The sequence below is a fragment of the Rhinoraja longicauda genome, chromosome 6 (genome assembly GCF_053455715.1).
Source record: "Rhinoraja longicauda isolate Sanriku21f chromosome 6, sRhiLon1.1, whole genome shotgun sequence".
In the NCBI taxonomy this organism is placed as follows: Eukaryota; Metazoa; Chordata; class Chondrichthyes; order Rajiformes; family Arhynchobatidae; genus Rhinoraja; species Rhinoraja longicauda.
The window spans coordinates 2,730,013-2,745,439 of NC_135958.1; the positions used below are offsets into that span (position 1 = coordinate 2,730,013).

General features: G+C 40.0%; 1 protein-coding gene across 1 annotated transcript in view; it reads left to right on the forward strand.

Annotated features, from left to right (window-relative positions):
- cfdp1 (craniofacial development protein 1) overlaps positions 1-15,427 on the forward strand; it is a 131,786-nt gene that overhangs the window by 8,852 nt on the left and 107,507 nt on the right. The window contains exon 4 of the mRNA XM_078400358.1: positions 1,503-1,624. Coding sequence (XP_078256484.1) covers positions 1,503-1,624 — 122 coding nt within the window. The remainder of the gene's footprint in view (positions 1-1,502; positions 1,625-15,427) is intronic.

The following is a 15,427-nucleotide window of genomic DNA, read 5'->3' on the forward strand; positions in this document are numbered from 1 at the left end:
TTTATTTGATAGGGGTTTGAAGAGGATATTTGAATGTAAGGTGTAGAATGTGGGTAGATTATGAATTTGCTGTTTGGGTGCTAATTTAAAAGTCATCAATTTGAAAAAAATCATTACTGAGCCTGGATACATTCCCAATTTGCTTGTTTATATTGCACAAATATTATTTTATAAGGAGTAAATCTTTTCGTTTTAGAACATACACTGATGAGCCAAAACATTCTGTCATCATGGGCACTCTGCCCCATACGCAGCAGGGTGCGATGCACTGTGTATTGTGACACATTCCTCCCGTGACCACCATTAACATTTTCTGTAACTTGTGCCACAGTAGACCTTCTGTAGGTTCGGACCAGACGGGATAGCCTTCGTTGCCCTCGCGCATCGATGAGCCTTGGGCGCCCAACACCTTGTCTGTCGCCGGTTTGTGGTTTGTCCCTCCTCGGACCACTGTCGGTCGGTACTCACCACTGCTGACCAGGAGCACCCCACAAGCCTTGCCGTTTCAGAGATGCTCTGACCCAGTCGTCTGGCCATAACAATTTGGCTCTTGTCAAAGTCGATCAGGTCTTTACTCCTGCCCATTTCTCCTGCATCCAACACATCAACTTCAAGAACTGACTGTTCACTTGCTGCCTAATATATCCCACCCTTGACAGGTGCCATTGTAACAAGATAACCAATGTTATTCACTTCACCTTTCAGTGGTCATAATGTTTTGGCTCATCGGTGTATATTTGTGACAGAATTCCTTATGGTTAAGATTGTTGCAACTTGCACTAATTTCATTCTGACTCCAAGCACCATTAAGATCATGGACAAAGTGCACGCTCGCAGTCTTATTCCCAGGGCAGTGGTTTCCAAAATTAGTGAGCATAGGTTTAAGGTGAGAGGTGAGAGATTTAAGAGGGATCTCAGGGGCAACATTTTGCTCAATAGTATGGTCCGTATCTGGAATGAGCTACAGAGGAAGCTATAGAAGTGGATACAATTATAACTTTTGAAAGTTGGACAGATATTTGGATTGAAAGGTTTTATAGAGATATGGGGCAAAATCACCCAATATGCCCACTTGGTCGGCATGGACAAAGTGTTTCAATGCTTTACAGCTCTATAAAGGAGAATTGTTTTCAGACTGACTGATAGAGGAGTACCTCTGGTAATACAGGGGAGCTGAATTAACTCGTCATGGGGTTATTTGTGATAATCAAAAGCCTAGAATCCACTTTAAGTTGGGAGAGGGTTTTCACAATGTGTTAATAGATTTAAGACGATTTATCTACCTGTTTAGGTGGTAACTATTGAAACTAGAAAGCATATTATGGATAAATGGTAGTGATTAGTGCACCTGCCCTGAAACATGTTTCCTCTGGTAGTATCTTTCTGGGTTTAACTTCATTGTATGTGAATAGCAGAAGTCACCTTGATCGTTTTGTTCTCAATAAAATATATTATTTGGGTGGGGTTGAGGGATATGTGTGACCATTTCTTTTTCTGTCCAGGATATATTAGTTGAAGAGAAGTCTAACAAGCATCGGGATTTAGTGAAGGACACAGAGAAGCAAAAATTACCTGGAAAGATCACAATCACAAAGGTGTTTGATTTTGCCGGAGAAGAGGTCAAGTAAGTAGTTTACGTTTGATGAGAATTATTCATGCCTCTTACATGGCCAGGAATTTGCTAGTGTAAGGGAAAAGCAAAATAGAAAAACAAGACAAAACATTTTTTTCTTTGTGTTGTAAAAAGTATTTCTGTTCCATAACCTTGCTATAAATAGCAGAATGTACTCATGATAGGCCTGACATTGTACATGTAGTCCAAGAACTACAGACTGTTGGAAATAATAGTCGTTTTTCACACATGAATGTAGCGCATTTAGCGTGCATACATTTTGTTTGCTGAAAAGTTGCATTACGCGCCATATTATGAACTTTGATGTAAAATTCAGAATTTTGGATATCAAAATTATGAATTTGTAATATTAAATGTTGGGTCTGCACTATTGTAGAATTAGTTGGAACACCAATTTATGTTAAGTTATTGAAATAATTAAGATGCATAAAACTGGTATTTAATTTACTTCATTTTATCCCAGGGTTTCATGCTAAAGTGAATCATGTTGGTTGACAGACTCAAAAGGGTTTTAATTAAGTCCTTAATTAAGTCCTTAATTAATCCAAAATTAAGTCCTTCCAATTCAGTTTATGAAAGTTGGAATTTGTAGCAAAATAAGAATTTAGTTGTGTTTTGACAATTCTGAAATAAAGTACAATTCCCTTGTTTTGCTGTGTTGCAAGGTCTTGAAGCATTCATTCTGATTTGTCACCACAAGAGGGTAGCAACCATCCATAAGCACAAATTGACACAGCAAGTTGTTTTTTACTGTGTGTGGAGGCAAATGCTTTCTCATGCTGAAATCTAATTAGGAAACTTAGAATTTTGTAACAAATAGAAGTGCAAATGTGGTGGATGTCAGGAATTGTCTTCAACTATTAATAACAATAAAATATTTCAGCACATTCATTAGTGATTGGATATAACATCCCCTCCACAGATGCTGACTTCCTCTTGTGTTTTGCTCATATATTCCATTAGTTTGATTATTGGTAATTTAAGGTGATTATTCAATAAAATGGAAGAACTATAACAAGTCTATGTATAGCAATACAATATGGATTGCTACAGAAAAAAATGACGTTTCAGACTTATAGAGAAGGTTACAGTCAGTCCTTTGGAATGTAATCGTTGTGTCACCCAGGGCCCATCTGTAGCAGACAGTAACATTCTGCTTAAATCCTGCATCAATTGTTTCTAAAATAGAAGATACATTTTCACGCAAAGTGACTCAAACAGAAATATTGGGAATTGATTGTCAACTCATTGAAATGGTATTCAACTGCAGTTGTCAGAGAAAACCGCTTTTTTGGAGGTGCTTTCCGCTTTATAAAGGAAAAATCGAACAACAATTACGCAACTTGAGAAACAACTAGCAGAAACATGAATAAGGTATGCAGTCAACGTCAACACATAACACCGCGCATAGACCAATTTACATTCCTATCGCCAGCAGGTGGGCTTTGCTTTCCTGTTTAAAATGTGAGTTCTGGTAAACTGAAACAAAAATAGAAGCAAATTTAAAGAGAGCTCTCTCTGAAGCATTAACATATCTTTCCTGCCTACAGATCCTGTTTGCTTCCAGTGTCTTCTATTTTTATATATGTTTCACTATAATCAATTTGAAGGGTTTGTATCGGAGTGTTGTTGTACTGCTGTATTTGGCCTTTTGAAGGATTGAAACTGGCAACTTGTTAATTAAGCTATTACAGGCTTGTATGAGAACATTAGCTTTCATTTAGCTTGTGGGACAAGTAGCTTTAGCCTTTTAAGTAGCTTTTAAAATGGAAATAATAACTTGTAAACATCTTTCTTTCCTGCCCTACCCCCATCTCCTGTCTCTACCTGTTGAAATAAAATTATTTATCAGGATTTTGTGGCGATTTAGCATGTTCTCTTTTTATGTCAAGGTATTCAAGCTCAATTCAGTTTAAGCGGATTGCAAAGGAGTTTTCTGCTTGCTTTCTGAATGTAATCCAAGGCAGATCGGTTGAAACGACTCATCTCAGTCCATTGATTGTGGGTCAACATACTGCTTTAAATTTGATACAAACCTGGCAAATATAACATGAGATCGCAAAAATGACTAAATGACACTATATGTAGTAAAGAAAACTGCAGATACTGGTTTAAATCGAAGGTGGACGCAAAATGCTGGAGTGACTCAGCGGGTCAGGCAGCATCTCTGGAGAGAAAGAATGGGTGACGTTTCGGGTCGAGACCCTTCTTCAGACTGATGAAGGATTTTGGCCTGAAACGTCACCCATTCCTTCTCTCAAGAGTTGCTGCCTGACCCGCTGAGTTACTCCAGCATTTTGTGTCTAAATGACTCTTTGTATTGTGTATTGAGGGCTGGAGAGAATCACAATTGACTTTGTCTTGTGTTCGAGCTAAAAATACAGGAAGTTAAGTATTTTTGTTTGTGTGCTTGATGCTGGAAGTTGCTTTGATTCCAGGTCTTGCATTAAATGTAGATTTAAAAAGGAGGATTTTTAAACTTCCTTTGTCCAACTGGGTTATCAGCATTTTTGTTTTAAAGTTCCAGCATAGTTTTCTTCTAAATGCTGGAGTCTCACAGCGATTTCCCAGCTATCTTTTCTTTGACTTGTTTTCCTATAATTAAACTTCTTTTGGTGTATTTGAGATGGGGTTCTCCAAGTGAATAAAGTAGCATTTATTAAAGATTAATATTGAAGAAGCAAAGCATGCCATGAGACAGAGGCTTTAGGAAAGGAATTCCAGAGAATTCCAGACCTGGGTCTCAAAAAACCTCTTGAAGGTTGAGTTGGAAGAACAAATCTGTCCAACTGGGTTTGCTGGTCTGAGATGATGATATTGCCATTGAATGTGAAGAATAGTCAATCCGTTTCTCCCTCTCTTACTGGGAGATGATCATTGTTGGTATTTGTAATGTTAGCATTGCTAATTATGCAAGAACACTCCTCAGAAAGAGGGGGCTTAAACAGAATATTAGATTGTGCAATAATAAGGAATGACCAAATAATGGACCGAACGTCATTGATGAAACAGCTGGAAGTGGCTGTGGATATTGCCTTGAGGGACTCTTGCATCTTGTGGCAAACAATTTTACTTTGTGCCTGGTAAGATTCACAGAGCAGTGTTTTATCCTTGATGCCATTGACTTTGATTTTACTAGGATGCCTTGATGCCGTACTTGGTCAAATGCTGCTTGGCGTCAAGGGTGATCACATAGCAAATCTCTGGAATTTAGTTCTTCAATTCAGTGCTAGGTTGAAGGCTGGAACCGAATATCCTGGTGAAACCAAAATGTGACCATTGAGGGAGGCTCGAAAAAACTACAGATGCTGGAACCTTGAGCAAAACACAAAGTGCCGGAGAAACTCAGTGGGTCTGGCAGCATCTATGGAGGGAATGGACTAGTCTGAAGAAAGGTCTTGATGAAAAACGTCTCTTGTATATTCCCACCACAGATGCTGCCTGACATGCTGAGTTCCTCCAGTGTTTTGGGCATCAAAGAGCAGGTGACTTGGATAGATTAGGCGAGTGGGCAAATGCATGGCAGATGCAATATAATGTGGATAAATGTGAGGTTATCCACTTTGGCGGCAAGAACAGGAAAGCAGAGTATTACTTGAATGGTGACCGATTGGGAGAAGGGGAGATGCAACGTGACCTGGGTGTCATGGTGCACCAGTCATTGAAAGCAAGCATGCAGGTGCAGCAGGCAGTGAAGAAAGCGAATGGTATGTTGGCATTCATAGCAAGAGGATTTGAGTTTAGGAGCAGGGAAGTTCTGCTGCAGTTGTACAGGGCCTTGGTGAGACCGCACCTGGAGTACTGTGTGCAGTTTTGGTCTCCTAACCTGAGGAAAGACGTTCTTGCCTTAGAGGGAGTACAGAGAGGGTTCACCAGATTGATACATGGGATGGCGGGACTTACATATGAGGAAAGACTAGATAGACTGGGCTTGTACTCGCTGGAATTTAGAAGACTGAGGGGGGATCTTATAGAAACATATAAAATTCTTAAGGGGTTGGAGAGGCTAGATGCGGGAAGATTGTTCCCGATGTTGGGGGAGTCCAGAACAAGGGGTCACAGCTTAAGGATAAGGGGGAAGTCTTTTAGGACCGAGATGAGAAAACATTTCTTCACACAGAGAGTGGTGAGTCTGTGGAATTCTCTGCCACAGAAGGTAGTTGAGGCCAGTTCATTGGCTATATTTAAGAGGGAGTTAGATGTGGCCCTTTTTGCTAAAGGGATCAGGGGGTATGGAGAGAAGGCAGGTACAGGCTACTGAGCTGAATGATCAGCCATGATCATATTGAATGGCGGTAAGGGCCGAATGGCCTACTCCTGCACCTATTTTCTATGTTTCTATGTTTCTAGGTTATTGATGAGTAGGGGCAGCTAAATAGCACCATGTCAGACTCTGTCCACCCCTGCAAGGAGGCTGAATAGAAGTTCACTAGATTGGGCTTGTCCTGTACAATGTCACTAGGATGCATCTTGATAATGTTCTACCTGGTCAAGTAGAAGCCAGGTTTGTGATTGTTCGAGAACAGCTTGGCATTTGCTTAGAACATGACTGCATTTTGTCCACGTGAACATGAAATGAATGAAGGGAACTGTTAGTTTAATATTTTGAATAACTGTTGAGCCAAGATGTGTCGTGTGTCACAGTTCCCTGCCCTGGTAACAAAGCTGGCAGTGACGGTTTGATCTCACTGACGTTGTTTGTAGCTTAATGTATTTGGTTACCTCCTGACTGTAATTACGAGAGTGAGAAACAGACAGCGTAACCCATGACTCACTGTGAGCAATGTAATGGGAGGCCCGCCCATGATTTCATCTCCAAGCTTTCACAAAGCCACAATTATTCCCTTTGCACATTTCTTGAAGATTAACTCAGTAAAATGTAATTTTGCACTTTTTAACCACCCTGTCAAATTTCATAGTAAGCCAATTTTATAGTGATCCTGTTCTCAACAGATTTAAAATCTGCATGTTTGGTGCTGTATTTAGTGTTGGACTGGTAGCTCCATGGGACTCGAGGTTGTCATTCGGACGTCTGTGTCTTTCTCATCTGTCATTGCTAACAGTTGCCTTGTGCTCAATCAGTAGGATAGCTAATTGGAGTATCCTGTGTTTTCCTTAAACATAATTTGTCAGTTGGGGTGGGGAGAAGGGAACGATGTGGGGTGATGGAAATCTTCTGCTGATATTGCTGGTGTCTGCCCTTGTGGTTTGTTCTGTAGCTTGTACCCTGGCACTGTGTGGGAGGTCAACATAATACAGAACCTTGGAGTATAAGAAGCAGGTCCCCATGCCAGCCTTGGTGTCCTGCTACCAACCCCTGCCCTGGCTTTCAAAGCTGTTGTTTAATTTGAACATTGGTAAATTTCACAGCAAATTGGGTATTATAGAAAGAATAAAAATACGATTAATTTTTTATAAACAACGAGTTGCAAAGAGGTGTCGGGGTATGGAGAATGGGGAATAGGGCAGGAGAATGGGGTTAGGAGGGAGAGATAGATCAGCCATGATTGAATGGCGGGGTAGACTTGATGGGCCGAATGGCCTAATTCTGCTCCTATCACCTGTGACCTTATAACACCAACAATAAACACTTGCACACCTTCCCTTCAGCCAACAATGAGCCATTGTACATCTGAGTCACTGTTAAAAAGCCGGTTGTATACTTTTTCTTAATGTGCATTGAGAATGAACAAGTTAAGGATTCAAGTATAGCTTTCATGCATTCTAAGTCCTTTGAAGTTTTTCAGTTGTGTAATTTCTTGCCGCTTCACATTATTGCTTTCTTTCTGGATTTTATGTTTTTTGAGAAACTTGACATTCATTCTAAAGCGTGATTAGCTCTGCAAGCTGCATTAGTTATAAGGAATGAGTGCTGGCTTGTTTGCCTGGATTTTAACATTGCACAAAAGCTTTCAGGTCCCTGAAATGAGAAAATGCACTTGAGGGAATACTAATCCTCTCTTATTACTGGACTATGTCTAAATGTCCCGAGAACAGAAATTGTAGCAGGCATTAATATAGTCTGGCTGATGCAGGCTAATACCATTTTGAAGCTGATTCGAAATTGAACTTTGATTGTTGGTTAGGTCTTAACTGAAAAGTCTTCATACCATGACACTAGGACTGCCAACAGTTTGGGAAAACTGGGGAAAGAAATGCTTTGTTTCTTTCACCAATTTACCCAAATACACAAGAAATTATGCTTCGGGGCTGTGGAGAGATTTAGTATCAACATACATTCTCGAGCACCAGTTTCCTTGCATTATTTGTGCTGCACAGTGGCGCAGCGGTAGAGTTGCTGCCTTTAAATGCCAGAGATCAGGTTCGATCCTGACCATGGGTGCTGGCAGTACAGATGTTGTACGTTCTCCCTGTGAGTTCATGGGTTTTCTTTGGGTGCTTCGGTTTCTCCCACATCTGAAAGACGGGCAGGTTTGTGGGTTAATTGGCTTCTGTAAATTGTCCCTGCTGTGTAGGATAGAAATAGTGTGCAGGTGATTGATAATCGCTGTGGACTCGGTGGGCTGAAGGGCCTGTTTCCACGCTGTATCTCTGAACTGAACAATGACTTATTTCTTTAAAAGAGTGAATATGGTGGAAATATACGGCAAGTCCACAGCATCTAAAAAGGAAGGATGGAAATTATTTCATTAACTCTCATTTGAAACTAAATGTTTTCTCTTTCAAATGCTAACGGAATCATAGGGCTTTCCTTTGGTTATAGACTTCCATAATTCATTTCTTTCCTGGATTTCTATAAGGGATATATGCTGGTTAACCAAAACTACTAAAAGTCCTATTTTATTTAGATTTGTGTTTAATATTTGGGGGGAAAGCCGCTCGCTTGTGGCAGGTCACGGAACACTCAACTTTGTTATTTCTCCTTTAACTCAATGTTATTTTCTCCTCTACTGCATGCAATAAAGTTCAGCTGCTGATTTTTATATGCCGCACCTACATCCTTTCATTAATATTCAAAGTAAACAGAGATATTATGGACTTGTAATTTCCGCCACGTCCAATTGTTTTCTTGATTTTAATTCTTTTCAAAAAAGAAAAGTTCTCTCAAAGTTTGCCTTGAGCATTCTTTGCCTGAGGGAAGTTATGACCCTTGTACATCCTGTTGTGCAGTGTTTACAGGAACCTGTGCCTCTCTTATTTAAATACGCAGAGCAGGTTTATTTTCAATGGGGAAGGATGTTTTGTATATGTAATTATTGAAATGTATATATATATATTTATATTTTTAGTCTAATTTTATAGTTATAATATTTTTATATATTATTTATATAATATGTATATAGTGTAAGAAAATAACTGCAGATGCTGGTACAAATCGAAGGTATTTATTTCACAAAATGCTGGAGTAACTCAGCAGGTCAGGCAGCATCTCAGGAGAGAAGGAATGGGTGACATTTCGGGTCGAGACCCTTCTTCTGATGCTGCCTGATCTGCTGAGTTACTCCAGCATTTTGTGAAATATATATATATAGAGAGAGAGAGATACTGAACATTTTTCCTTTTCTTTGTTTATTGCATTGTTTACAGAACACTCTTTATGAATATTGACTTCTCTAACTTCAAGTAACCCTTGCTTTCCCTCTCTCTCCAGCCCTCCCCTTCCCAGTTCTCCCACCAGTCTGACTGTCTCCAATTACATTTTATCACTGTTTGCTTTGTGGTCACCTTCTCCTAGCTAACAATGATCTGTTCTACATTTTCCTTGCCCTTCATCTCTTTTGATGTCTCGTTTTCACATACTTTACCCTTCCTTATACCTGTGTCTCCCTCTCCCCTGACTCTCAGTCTGAAGAAGGGTCTCGACCCGTAACGTCACCCATTCCTTCTACCCAGAGATGCTGTCAGTCCCACTGAGTTATTCCAGCATTTTGTGTCTATCTTCGGTGTAAACCAGCATCTGCAGTTCCTCCCTCCACTCTGTTTACATATTCGGTTGTGCTGCTGCAAATAAGAATTTCATTGTTCTGTTTGGGACATTTAACAATAAAACACTGACATTTTTTATTGATGTTGTAGAGAAATAGGAAGTTGATGGTAATTTTATTTCTGTGATGGAGAAACACAGGAAAGCTGTAGGTCATAGGCATCGGAACTAACAAAAATATAAATTGCTGGATATTCTCAGCAGGTCAGGCAGCATCTGTGGAGAGAGAAACGGTAATGTTATGGGTTGATGTCTCATCATTGGAATAATAAGAGATCATCAACCTGATCTCAGCACAGATACTGCTCGATTTACAAGTATTTCCAACTTTTTGTGGTTTTGTCTGCAATTTGTGTTTGTACTTTTAAAAAATTATTTTGCCGACAGCCATCATTTTAGACCATAATGACCATAACGCTAAAACTGTCCTTAGAATGTCATTATATGACGTTGACAACGGTCCGTGACCTGGGCTTACCACCTTGCTTCATCTCTCTTGACCTGGGGGCAGCTTTTGACGTGATTGACCCTGTTATCCTCTTAACAACTTTCTATCCTTTAGCTGGAGTGGATCGCCTTTGCTCATTCCATATCTATGTGGTGTAATTTTGCTGGGAAGCTTTAATTTTGGTGCAGCTTTAACAGAGCATCTTGCCTGCAGTATGTACTGAGTTGTTTCCAGTTCTTAAATATTCCAATTTCTCTTGTACAGCTTGCATGGATTTTTCTGCAGTATTATGTATGAAAATGTATGCATGTATAGCTGTAGCAGTAGCATACCTGCAAGTTCTGATCTCCAATGAGAATGAAGTTTAGTTTATTATCATTGTCACGTGTACCAAGGTACAGTGAAACGTTTTTTTGTTGCTTGATATCCAGTCAGCGAAAATACTATATGTGATTACAATCAAGCCTTCCACAGTGTAGAGATACCAGATAAAGGGAATGATGTTTAGTGTCAGATAAAGTCCAATAAAATCTGATTAACGATAGTTCAGAGGTCTTCGGTGAGGTAGATGGTCAGGATCGCTCTCTAGTTGGCGATAGAATGGTCCAGTTGTTTGATAACAGAAACTGTCGTTGAAAGTGGAGGTGTGCGTTTTCAAACTTCTCTACCTTTTGCCTGATGTGAGAGGGGAGAAGAGGGAGTGGCTGGGGTGAGACTTGTCCTGGATTAAGCTAATGGATTTGCCAAGGCAGTGCGAAATGTAGATGGAGTCAGTGGTGGGGAGGAGGAAGAAGGGTCCCGATCCGAAACAGCGTCTGTCTAATTCCCTCCACAAAACGCTACCTGAGCCACTGGATTCCTCTGACTCCTCGTGTTTTGCTCAAGGTTCCTGCATCTGCAGTTGCTCGTGTGATCACAGACGAGACGTTGTTTCAACAGACAGTTGAGATGCAGTAAGATGTCTCTGACTGCGAACATGATAATGTTCAGAAACTTGGTAAGTGTAACACGAAATGCTTGACTGGCACGTTATGAAGTGCATTTGTAGTTTCCCTGCGAATATTGAGATTGAAGTTTGGCCCTTGGGGCCCCGGCTGCAGATGCAAGTGATCACTTATTGAATCATTGATCAATCCAGAGATCTCAGAAAACTGGGTTAGGTTACACAGCTCATAAATAATGTAATGGATTCATATGGCTGTGACATTTCCCATGAAATCTATCAGAGCCAGCTGAAGCAATGAAGAAGAGTTATGTCTGAGATGCAATCTTATTTATAGTGAATTCAGTTTGGTTTCTACAGATGCAACATCGTGTCTTTTTTATTTTGCTTTTTGACCAAGTATTTGTCCAAGCATGCACCAGTCCCATCTTCTATTTTTTTGGAAATTAGCTAAAATAAACTCAATGGCTAAATACAGCAATAAAATAAATGAGGATTAAGTGCCATAATGAATGATAAAATTCACACTGGGATGGGTGTAACCCACATTGTTAGGCAGCCAGAGCCTTGTTTGTGTGACATTTTGGTGTGGCATGTGTGTGGAAAGGATATATTTAAACAGATTTCCGAGCATATTATTTGGAAAATAGATAAAAGCAACATTTAAAACTGAAGCTAGGATTTTTATTTACAATTTGATTGTATCGTGTTTGTCACAATTATGCCAAAACTCTTTCACTGATTTTTTTGCACATTTCTGTGGGAGTTATGCTGGTGAATTATCACAAAAATTAAAAGTGTCTGAAGAAGGGTCCCGACCCAAAACATCGCCTATTCATTTTCTATAAAGACGCTGAGTTACTCCAGCATTTCGTATCTACTTTTGGTATAAACCAGCATCCGCAGTTTCTTTTTATTACATTGTGTTTGAAATATTGCGTGCTTTATTTACTGAATGATTTTTGGTTTTGTATCGGTGCTGCAGTCTTCTGATATATAGGTTTGTACCTCACTGTTTATGAAGTTAACTATTTTATTCAAGAGGGAGCAAGAAAGCAAGAAAATTTCATGCTAGTTTACTAATCATCTGTCATAGGAAAATGTTATTATTAATATATGTAATTATCAATGCTATTAGTAAAGATGATACAGAAGAGTGTTTAGGCAGCATCTCAGGAGAGAAGGAATGGGCGACGTTTTGGGTCGAGACCTGAAACGTCACCCATTCCTTCTCTCCTGAGATGCTGCCTGACCTGCTGAGTTACTCCAGCATTTTGTGAATAAATACCTTCGATTTGTACCAGCATCTGCAGTTATTTTCTTATACTAGAAGAGTGTTTAGAACATTTCAGGGTAATGAGACAAAGTCTGATTTTGTGAAAGGGGCATTGAGTTTCTCCAATTTAAAGTTATTTTAAGAAGAAATGTACGATGGTGAAAGCGGATAATCGATTTAATAACATTTCCGAGAAGCTTTTGATAAGTACCACATCAAAGATTATTGCAGAAAATAAAAGCTGTTGATGTTAGAAGCAATGTATTGGCCTGGATAGAATTTGGCTGACTAACAGGGAACAGAAAGTAGGCATAAATATTATTTTTCCTAATTGGTAAAAATTTAATGAGTCAGATGCCACCGAGATCAGTGCAGGAGCCTTAATTTTTTTTGCATTTGGAGTACAGTATGACTTGGATTAAAGGTATGGCTGCTAAATTTGTTAATGACACAAAGATTGGGAGGAAAGTAAGGTGTAAAGAGGACATAAGGAGTACATGAAAGGGCGTAGATAGATAAACTGAGTGGGAAAAGATCTGTTACATGGAGGAAAATGTAGGAGGATGTGAAATAATTAATTTTGGCAATTGATGTGAAGTTGCAAAGCTCTGAGAAGCAGGGTGCCATGGTACATGATGTGAAAATGACTGCAATGCGTGCACAGCAAGTAATTATGAAAGCTTATTAATTGGGAAAAATTGAATATAAAGAAAGAGGTTATACTTCAGTTATACAAGGTGCTGGTGAGACCAATTTTTCATCCATTTTAAAAATATTTCTATCTAGAGTACTGCATGCACTATTTGGCCAGTTATTTAAGCTAGGGTGTATATTCAACGTAAGCATTTCAGAAAATAATTACTAAACTGATACCTGCAATGGAGACGTAGTCATGTGAGGAAAGGTTGGTTGAACAGGCTTGTAACCACTGATGTTTAAAAGACTGAGGTGACGATTGAAAGATTTAAGATCCTGAGAAGGCTGGACAGGTGGATGTGGAGAAAATGTTTCCTCTTGTTTGAGTTTCTCGAACCAAGGATCGCAATTTAAAAAATTGTCAATTTAAGAGAGTGATGAGGGGAACTTTATGTTTCAGAGAGTTGTGAGTTTTTCAAATTCTGCTTCCACTGCTGCTTGAGGAAGAGAGTCGTTGAATATTTTTAAGACAGAATTGGATTCTTGATAACCGAAGGGATAAAAGTGACTGCTGGATACTGGGAATGCAGAGTTTAGCTATAATATCAGCCAGGCTGAGAGGCCAAGTCGCCTACTCTCGCTCCTTACTTATATTTTCATATTTCTGCTGTGGACACAAGTAACCATTTTACTTCGTGTGCTTTTTATATTCTAAAATTAAAAAAAATATTTGTCTGTCATGAGTGCATTTCCTAATTTATTCAGCAGTATTCTATTTAAAACTTTTGTCAGGGCAGTTATTATTTCCCTTGAGTGTATTAAACACACATGGAAATTTATAATGAGAGGAATTTTTAAAAATCTCGTAGGCATGTTTATAAACACTGCTCTTATTGTATTTCTTTATTTAAAATTCACAGCACACTGTCTACCAATTTTACTAATCTCTGCAATTAAACATAAGACGAGTGCAAGATTTGAACTCTAGCCGAGTTGCATCTACCTCTGCAGACTTGTTTTTAAGTTGCAGGGACTGCTGTAGAGGCCAAGGATGCTAATATTACACTGTTGCAGGTCTGACGCATGATATTTTCGGCTTTGCAGCCTGATGACTTTATTACACCCAGGAGGTTATTCTGGTAACATGAGAGCAAATATTGCTTTGTGTCCTTCCCTTTCCCAAAAAAAATAAAATTGTGTTTGCCCACAGGCTACATTCTCCTCCCTGTTAATAAGCCAAGTGTGGAATGGACAGCTGCTAACCTGATGGAAATATAAAGAGAATTATTCACAGTCATCTGTGGGTAAAATTGAATTATATTTTGTCATTTTGGTACATTACACAAATTTGTTGGTGCCAGGATATGTATAAAAGCCTTTCTGGCTTGTTGTAAGTAAATACATTTATCATGGCCCATTATAGCTCCCGCACAATACCTTTAAGTTTAGTTTACCACATGGTTAACTTTAATATTCTCCAGGGCATTCCACCTTGCCATCCCTGAGAGTATGAAGCATTCTCCAATAAGTTTTACCTGATGTGGGGGGGGGGGGGGGGGGTGGGTGGATGGGGGGAATGGGGGATACATTTACCACACTTGCATGTCCTCTTTATTCAGCTGCTCGCTGTGTACCGACCATGTGGGAAAGGGAATAAAATACCATTGGAAGCTGGAGGTGACCAGCGGGACATGATGTTGTGTGGAAAAACAATGGCAGGTCAGAGTGTGCTTAGAAATGGTCTCACGTGAGTGACTGTACACAGGGCAGGGGAGAGGGAGGCTGGTGGAAGAAATTGAGGAACAAAAGATTCCATGAAAGGCGTTTGGTCTAAACTCATTGAGAGCACTGTTTTAGTTTTTCTTTTTATTTCTATGTACCGTTTGAATAGATCAAAACTAACTTGTGAATGGTTATCACTATGGTGCTGCCACATTTGAGGATGTTAGGGGTGGATCTTGGTGGTCAAGGGAAGATTTGGCGCAGAAAGATTTGGGCTCGGAAAGATGCCATTGCCTGCTGTTGTTTCCCATGCTTCCTTCCCTTGAACCATCTTGCCCTAGTTCCCTTGAACCATCTTGCCCTAGTTCCCTCGAGCCATCTTGCCCTGGTTCCCTCGAGCCATCTTGCCCGGGTTCCCTCGAGAGATCTTGCCCTGGTTCCCTTGAGAGATCTTGCCCTGGTTCCCTCGGGAGATCTTGGCCTGGTTGCCTCGAGACATCTTGCCCTGGTTCCCACGAGAGATCTGGCCCTGGTTGCCTCGAGAGATCTTGCCCTGGTTCCCTCGAGAGATCTTGCCCTGGTTGCCTCGAGACATCTTGCCCTGGTTCCCTCCTTGTCTCAAATCTCCTCCTCTTGAGTGAAATCAAATCCCCACCCCCAGCCTTACAGACTGTTCCCTCTCTCTAGCATCATGCAAGGTGTAAAGGCAAGGAGGGACTGACTAAGTTTGAAGAAGGGTCCCAATCCAAAAGGTCGCCTGTCGATTCCTTCTGCAGATGCTGCCTGACCCACTGAGTTACTCCAGCACTTTGTGTCTTACATGA